The sequence below is a fragment of the Erythrolamprus reginae genome, chromosome 1 (genome assembly GCF_031021105.1).
Source record: "Erythrolamprus reginae isolate rEryReg1 chromosome 1, rEryReg1.hap1, whole genome shotgun sequence".
In the NCBI taxonomy this organism is placed as follows: domain Eukaryota; kingdom Metazoa; phylum Chordata; class Lepidosauria; order Squamata; family Dipsadidae; genus Erythrolamprus; species Erythrolamprus reginae.
In genome coordinates this window covers 148,127,288-148,136,369 of record NC_091950.1, presented here as the reverse complement: position 1 = coordinate 148,136,369, position 9,082 = coordinate 148,127,288, and the positions used below count along the sequence as shown (strand labels likewise).

General features: G+C 38.5%; 1 protein-coding gene across 1 annotated transcript in view; it reads right to left on the bottom strand.

Annotated features, from left to right (window-relative positions):
• Positions 1–1,009: 1,009 nt before the first annotated feature.
• The window catches only part of TTLL4 (tubulin tyrosine ligase like 4), a 30,519-nt gene continuing 22,446 nt past the window's right edge, over positions 1,010–9,082 (bottom strand). The window contains exons 15-19 of the mRNA XM_070728860.1: positions 6,686–6,788; positions 4,972–5,182; positions 4,193–4,263; positions 3,853–3,932; positions 1,010–2,587 (exon numbers count right to left, since the gene is read on the bottom strand). Coding sequence (XP_070584961.1) covers positions 2,440–2,587; positions 3,853–3,932; positions 4,193–4,263; positions 4,972–5,182; positions 6,686–6,788 — 613 coding nt within the window. The 3' untranslated portion in view covers positions 1,010–2,439. The remainder of the gene's footprint in view (positions 2,588–3,852; positions 3,933–4,192; positions 4,264–4,971; positions 5,183–6,685; positions 6,789–9,082) is intronic.

The following is a 9,082-nucleotide window of genomic DNA, read 5'->3' as shown; positions in this document are numbered from 1 at the left end:
AACAAAGCAGTTTAAAAGAGAGTTAGTCAATCCGATGGAATTAAATCAAGACTAGTCATGGACCAGCAATGGTAATATAACAGGGATATTGACACAGGAATCTTTGTACATTTAAACATCTATTAGTGTGATTCATAACTGCTGTCTCCACCAATGGATAAATCAACAATCTGAAAGCTACACTGCAGGAAACAGTCATTCCTCTTTTGTCAGTATTTTTAATAAAACATTCAGCATAAGGAAAAATATGGGATCGAGGATATTACTTAAATCTACCTGGGGAAAATAATGGTGGAACTTGCTTCATTAAATATACTGTGCACTAGTCAAATTTTTAGCAAGGAAGGAAGGTTGAATAAAAGGTTTCTCTTTTGATTAACACAAGAATCTCTTGGCACCAAAGGGGTCAAATATCACCCACAAGGTTCAGACATGTCAAGAATCTAGTAATAGCTTTAAACTCATGTTGTGGCACAGGAGAAATATTAAGTGTCAGGGACTAGACAAATGTCATATAGATCAATCTTGATGTTCATGCCCAAACATCAGGTCAGAAAAAAAGATCTTATAAACCGAAAAGTGCTAATTTCAACATATTCCAGGCATTTGTATCAGGAAATTAAGTCATCCCAGGCCTATGTGTGCATTGTGAAAATATACAAAAGACACTACTGCCCAATATTGGATTTAAAGTGGCAGCAAAGAAAGTACAGCTTGTGATCAGAATTAAAAGATTTCTCCAGCAGTAAAAGGGAAAAGGGAGATGTAGCTATTGACTGGGAACAGTAGTGATTTGAGAATGTGGAATCTCAAAATAAGTAATCATACGAAGTCTCATTTGAGGGAGGAAAAAAAATCCCTGGAGAGTGTGTTATGCATGTTATGTTGTGGAATTAACCAGAAAGGGAAAGAAAAGGATTTTCACGCTGATTTCCAGTCCTAAATCCAATTTAGGCTTAATAGAATGAGATTATTATTATTATTATTATTATTATTATTATTATTATTATTATTATTATTATTATTTATTGGATTTGTATGCCGCCCCTCTCCGTAGACCTGTTATTGAAGAATCCATAAGCATGATGCAGACATTGAAGGCAAAAACACAAAGTGAGTGACTTCCTTGTTTTGTTTTGTTTTGTTGGGGGGGGGGATTCTGGGGGGGGGGCAGACAGCATTGGATGTGTTGTGCGTATATTGAAATTAAACTATCCCAAGGTTTGCTATTCTGCAGATTAAGAAAAATATGAACATTACTTTCAGATACTAAATCCCAGTACTGCATCAAAATATTAAGAAGCGAGTGGATAGAAAGCGAGAGGTGCTTATTGTAAACATGGGGGAATTGTACACATATATATTTGTCTGTTGTGTTTATGTATGTGTTTTATAATAGAAAAATTAAAAAATATTAAGACGCGTGAATATTTAAAAAAAGATAAAAGGCAAAAGTTTCTCTTCCAGTTGTATCCAAGTCTAGGGAGGTAGTGTGCATTTCTGATTCATAGCCAAAGAGCCACCACTGTCTGAAGACACTTTTGTGGTCATGTGGCTGGCACGACTATACACCAAAGGCACACAGAACACTGCTACCTTCCCACTGGAATGTACCTTATTTCTCTACTTGCATTTGCACGCTTTCAAACTGTTCAGTGGGCAGGAGCTGGGACAACGAATGGAAGCTCAATCTGTCACGTGGGACTTAGGTCTCGAACTGCCAACCTTCTGAGACCTTAGTACCATGTGACAAAGTGAGCTTCTTAACAGCCAAGCACAGCATCTTAAGTGCTCGGCTACTGCGCCCCTGGTGAACATATACTGAGATACAAAGATCATCAATTTAAAGAGGTATCACACAGAGATCTCACATCCAAGTCTAGATTTTGCACCAAGGAATCTCTCATTTGCAATCCTGGTGTTCCATGTTGAAGATGGTTTCCTGCAATGTCTGACTAACCAGGAATTTGCTTTGATCTTAATTGCAGGGGGCTAGAGACTCCTTATATGCAGTCCAAACCTTTCCCCACAGCAGCAAGGCATTGGATATGTTGAAACAAAGGCAAGCAGTATCCAGGCTAACCTGCCATGGGTACATTTAACAGTGCAGGCACTTGTGGCTCAAGTAATGAGGAACATGCCAATGACAAGAAAATACAAGAAATTAAAGGTGGTTTTTTTTCAAGCTTCTATGTTTAGAAACTTACTTTGTCATAAAAAACTATAAACAGAATATTTTGTCCCTTTTGATCAAGTATAGCATTTCCTCTTTGTCCCAATTTCATTTCCCAAAAAATATTTCTGCCGGGGCGCCCTTAGGTGAGGTCCTCTCCATGTTTCCAATACTGGCTCTCCTAGCTTCTGCTGAGGTAGGTCACATGCACCCCACCCTCCTGACACTCCAAAGGAGGGGAGGCTGGCCTCTTGCTCAGTCCCACCTCACTTTATCCCATTTGAGTTGCTCAGGGAATTAGATATGGTGGATTTCTTCAGAGTTCCAACTGTGTACTTAATCTGAGGTAAGCTTTGAGTGCAAGGACTTGGCTCAGGGTTTCGGGCTGGCTCCTCTCCATCTCGTGGGCCTTTGCTGTGGAAAAGAAAACACGTTCTGAGGAAAAAACCCATGCCTGTTCAACAAAATAAACTCTGCAAATAGTTTCCAAAGCATGAGGCTCTTGTCAAACTGACAGGTTCATTCTCTTTCTGTTTGCCTTATGCTACCTTTCAATTTGAAAGGAATGAAATTCTTTGGGATGGATTCGTTCATTATTGCCCCCCCCCCTCCATCCCATTACACTTAAGTAACAGCAACAAAATGGAAGAAAATGGCTTCATGAAAAATTGAATGCTTAAAATGCAATTCCACATAACATAAAGAATTATCCTCTCTTCCCGGCCTGCTCAGGCGTCTATCCAGAAAAAATTGGAAGCTTAACTTTATCCGTTGGTAATTATAGTTATCTTAAGTTGTCCTTTAGTAGAAACTGTTAGCTTTAAATAGATACTTTATCTCTCTACGTTTAGCAGGCCCTGATGGGGAAGGCAGGGGAACAGTATTTTACGAGCCCAAGTCTAAATTACGATGGTTCATGTAAGCATTAAAATCTGATTTAGCATTACACCTCATCTGGGCTAGCAAGATGTAAAAGAACAAGATGAGCATTATAATTAAATATAATTCTGCTCCTGAATATATATTTTTAATATATTTTATAAATAATTTATAAATTATTTATAAATATAAATAAGTTTATAAATAATATCATTAAATAAAGTAAAATGCATGCATTTGTGTGACCATTAAAAAAGCCAAAACAAATTAAAAATCAATTAAAAGAAACAGTCCTCCCTACATCACATGCAACGGAGCCAAATTCAGGTTTTAGTGCTCATTTCAAAATCAGGTTGTCATCAACTTTAATTAAACCATTAATTCAGTGATCATCCAAAGTTAAAACGGTACTGGAAAAAGTGACTTTTTCACACTGATTATTGTTGCAACATTTCATAGTCACGTGGTTAACATTTGGTTGCTTGGCAACTGACTCATCTTTATGACAGTTGCAGTGTCCCAGGGTCATGTGATCACTTTTTATGACCTTCTGACAAGCAAAATCAATGGGGAAGCCCGATTCACTTAACAAGTGTGTTGCTAACTTAAACAGTGGCCGTGATTCACTTAACAACTGTGGCAAAAAAGATGGTAAAATGGGGCAAAACTCTCATAACAGCTCTACCGCTTAGCGACGGGAATTTTAGACTGTGGTTGTCAGTTGAAGGCTACCTGTAGACAAACACAACCTAACCCACAAAAGAGAAACAGATTCAAAATGTAGTATGTGAATATTTCACCTGTTTCTGCCTGGATCCACTTTGCTCAAGGCATTTATAAGATCATTCTTCAAATGAAAGTGAGGTTTTGGCAGTGTCCACTGTAGTTAAGAAAGACAGCAAAAGGAAAGGGAATCTAGTCAGATGAGAAGTCTGCTGAAACAAGGCTTTTCTTTCCCCCTCCCAGAAAGCTAAGGAACCACCAAAAATTACTGGATCAAAGAAAATAGTTGGAGGGGCTAGTATTTTAATTAAGCCAAGATATCATGAATAGATTCCATAAGTACAAGCAAAGAAACAGCACTATTTACTCCTGAAAGAGTAAAATATAGTATATAGGAAGAGAGAGATGCATTCTCACCAACACAGTAGTATCTGTTACTATTCCATTGTGAAAACCTTTGTGACACCAATTTCTGAGCAGATCCAGTCCTACAAAAAAAGAAGAGCCACCAAGTGAATTCAAGCTCCTGAGGAAGAGTGCGCGTAAGCAGTTTCACTGATCGCTCTCTGTTCCCACAGAAGAAAAATGTGTAGAGGGGGCAGGCATTTAGATCTTTCTCTTCAAAGCAAAATATTAAAATTAAGCTACAAGTATATGTTTTTACTTTGATGATAATGCAATTGTGCTGTGCGCCGTCCCAAATCATTTTCATTTGAGACAAGCAGATATACAAATATTAGATAAATAGATAGATAGATGATAGATAGATAGATAGATAGAGAAAGAAGGAAGGAAGGAAAGAAAGAAAGAAAGAAAGAAAGAAAGATATTTTAGTCTGTTTTATAAACTAGCCATGCCCAAAGGAAACAAGTCCAAGGGAGAAACTTTTGGAGAACAGACTTCATGGTTGTCCATGAAAGTGAAGCAGAGGCTTAAAAATTGGTGATTTGGAAAGTGGAAATGGTGAGTGGGAAATTCTAGCTGCTAGATGCAAGAGGACAACATTAACACAGCCAGCAACATTGCCTGTAATTTTTTGCTGGCAGTCCAAAATGGCAATAATTGCAATGGTTTTGGGAATGTTCAAAAGCTCCGGGTTGTACAACTCCACATCTATCCCATCCAAAGAAAGGATGTTCTGTCACTGACTAACAGTTTCCTGTCCTAAAGAAGAAAACTGTAGGTTTTATTTTTACCTTTGGATTTGTTCAAGAAATATTTCAGTTCCCACTGTGTAGTAAGGATGTTGAAGTATCGCGGCTGCTCAAAGAAGCGTAGATAGTGCATGGAGGAGCGCGAGGGGAAGACTCGCTCAAACTGCCCACGTCGAGCATACTCATCCTCTGTCTCTATCAGGACACGGACATCATCTGGGGTCAGGATATCCAGGATTGTGGAGCAGAATTCCTGGTGCCAAGAATCATTAAGGTATTACATCAACTTTTTCCGACATTATTTATTCACCTTTGCATACTTTCCAACTCCTAGGTGGGCAGGAGCTGGAGCAAGTAACAAGAACTCGCTCCGTCGCATGGCACTCGGCTCTCGAACCATCAGCTCACCAGCTGACAAGCTCAGGGTCTATAACTGCTGAACCAACCCTCCCAACATTAGTATTGCAACAAACACAAACACAAGCAGCAAGAGCACAAACGGGAGAGCTCAGCAAATCAGCTTAAATTCTACAGTAGATTTTTAAACAATGCCTGAAACGCAACATTATTGGGACACAATGTATGCAAAAGGATATGCACCAAGTATGCAAACCAAGCAAATAAACATCATACTAGGAATCTTTGTGTGTATACAATCTTAACAGTATTGTCATAACATTTGTCCATGAAGCACAGGAGTAGTGTAAGCACATACTGTACCTCTGCTTGCAAAATTAAGCACAACACAACAAACAACTAATCCACATCAACTCTATTCATATGAACACCATATTTTTGGGAGTATAAGATGGACCTTTTTCCTCCCTAAAAGAGGCTGAAAATTCAGGCGTGTCTTATACTCTGAATGTAGCTTTTTTCGAAGCTTTTCCCCCCAGCTCTAACTAGGTGCTAACGATCTTCTCATCTTTACCTTGCAGGTTCTTTCATTGTTACTCTCTGTGAAGAATGTTTTCCAAGCCCTAAGTCTTTGCAGGGTATTTTTCATTGCTCTAACTTGCTCCAAATGTTTCTTTCCAGCCCTAATGATGTTCCTAGCTCTTACTGGTTTGCAAGCTCTTTCATTTTTACTCTTTCTGAATAAGGTTTTTTTTAAGCCCTAACTAGGGGATAAAATAATATGCTGAAGCTGACCAGACTAAGGATGCTAGCCAGATGAATATCTGGTAAACAGATTCCCCCCCCCCCTATTTTCCTCCCCAAAAACTAAGGTGCGTCTTATACTCCAAAAAATACGGTAACTTTCCCATTACTAAGCATTTTCTTTTTAAACAAAAGTAATTTGCCAGTCAGGATCGCAGACGCAAGCAGTTTTAAATCTGTCTATGTGTATCACTGACCGTTTCACACCATTCTATGTAAACTGAATCAACTGTAGCAGGGGCAGGACTGAATCCCTGCCTCTGAACAGAGAGAAAGTTTGGAAAAAAAAAAACCCAATAACAGCAACCCCAATACAGCCCATCAAACAGTCCAAAGACAGGTGAAATACTTGACACAATACCATTCACACCCGTCATATTTTGTACTAAAAGTGAACCAAAATTCAAGAAGCATGGCTTATACTGCATTTCAAAAGCCACCAGTTTGAGGTGGAAAAATGGCACACTTCTAGTTTTCCAAGTGGAAAATTCTAGTGGCACAAACACCAATCCCTCCAAAAAGAAAAACAGTAATACAAGTCTTTCGAAGACCTTTGCCGGAAGTCAGGGAATATGCTGCCACCACGTGCACCTACCTGCTCTGGTAGTTTCTGGGTCAAGTAATAGGATTTTTTTGCTTTCTCAGCAGTCACCAACTCCACAGGAGGCTTGTTCTTTTCCTTCATTACAGTGTTCAAGCTAGACATCACAAGAGTTAAAATTATTAGTCAAGGGAACTAACCAATCAGGGCAGAGATTGGTTAATACTCTTCAGTTACCTAAGACACACGTCTCCAACCTTGGCAATTTTAAGGCTTGTGGACTTCAATTCCCAGAGTTCCTCAGCCAGCTTTGCTCTGGGAATTGAAGTCCACAAGTCTTAAAGTTGCCAAAGTTGGAGACCCCTGACCTAGAACAAAACTTATTCCAGCGATAGGGAAAAAACCCACCCCTTACAGATAAAAACATTAAAGAAGATCAGGCAAATTTTCCAATGCTTAACATTACAGTATAGAAACAAAATTGCCCCAAATTTGGGTGGGCAAATTTTTTGGCTTATGAGATTGATCTGACCCAGACAAATATGGATAGCACAACTTGGCTTGAAATCAAGCCTGCTTTTAAAAAACAGTTGATCAGTCCATTATCTGGAGAATTCAACCTCTGTATTATTTTTATCCAAACACAAAATTCATTAAATTTAAATGTGTTAATGTACCACAGGGACATACATATCTCGTTTCTTTATCATTACACATGTAAAGTATTAGCTAAATAGAGCTCATAAGAGCAGCATAATAAAGGTATGGCATTTCTTTTGTGAGCTTTGTTATGAGCATCCAGGTAGTGCTACTTAAAATGGGGTAGACATTTTTTAATGAATGCATCACCCCTATTTCTGCTGTCAGTGAGGATTCATCAAGGAAAAAACTGTTTACTTTTTATCTGTTATGAAATTGATAAATTTGTTTGGTTAATTCTTCTTTTGCTAACACTACATCTATAGAAAACCACTACTCACCCTAGGCTAGCCATCCTAAGAATTTGGTAAAAATAATCATTCTTACCTAGCATCCAATTTATATAATGTCTTAAGGACTAGCAAACCTATTGTTGCTTAAATGTTCCTAGATCACAGCCCATTTAATCAGATGCATGAAGCACTGCCTTAAAATAAGCTGTTTACATATATTTATTATTGGTTGGATTTATATCCTTCCTTTCCTCCAGAAACAAAGTACAGCATATACAATAGTCCCTCCTCCAACTTTTTCCCCATAACAGTAAACAATAGAGCCGGGATGGAGCAGTGGTTAGAGTGCAGGTTACTTCAGCTAACTGCTAGCTGTAGTCCAATAGTTCAAATCTCACCACCAGCTCAAGGTTGATTCAGCCTTCCATCCTTCTGAGGTGTGTAAAATGAAGACCCAGATTGTTGGGGGCAATATGCTGATTTTGTAAACCGCTTAGAGAGGGCTGTAAAAGCACTATGAAGTGGTATACAGTGGTACCTCTAGATACGAGCTGCTCCACATGCGAGTATTCCAAGTTACGAGCCGCGACGCGAGCGAAGTTTCTGTTCGACACCCGAGCTCAAATTCAGGATACGAGCCGAGCTTCAGGATGCTACCGCTAGTTGGTGCATCGCCTCTCTGACCCAGAATCCCCTTGCTTCCGGTTATCTCGGCCATTTGCACGTGTTAGCACGCATGTTAGTTTACAAGTTAAGAAAGTGTATATTTTTACAGTTTTATACCATTTAACCATGGAATTGTTGTTTTGTTTATGTTTATGATAGTTTAAGAAAGTGTTGTTTACGTAGCCTACAGAACACAGCCGCACTCGTTCTGTCGCCAAGGTAAGGTTACTGTACCATGTTTTATACATTTTCTTATTGTATTTTGTACATTTCTCTTTTAATTATTTACTTTGTTGTTTATTTATACGTGTTGCATGTACATTAATTAAAAACATGTCTTTTTTCATAATTTAGGCTAACTTTGGGACTTTTTTGAGGGCTGGAACCAATTAGAATTATTTACATTAATTCATATGGGGAAAATTCGTTCGAGATACGAGTTGATCTACTTACGAGCTCGGGTCTGGAACGAATTAAACTCGTATGTCGAGGTACCACTGTATAAGTCTAAATGCTAAAATGCTATGTGGGATTAAATTTTGTCCTTAACTGCAATTTCAGAAAGGTAACTGTAAAAAAAAACTGATTGGCCCCAAATTAACAATTAAGCTTGCATGGCTAAAGACAGACTTAACCCAGGGTCTTTTCTTCCTTATTCAGTACTTGACCCTTAGAGGAAAGAAGAAGTAAAGGCAAAAGAAGCCTAAAACAACAATGATTGCCTACAAACAGCACTCCTTACTTATAGCTTTCAGAAGGCTTTAACCAGATGTTTTCAAATTCTTGCCAGAAATGTTTTTCTAAGGCTTTAAGTAAAACACATAATACAGCATGACAGCAAAATATACATAAC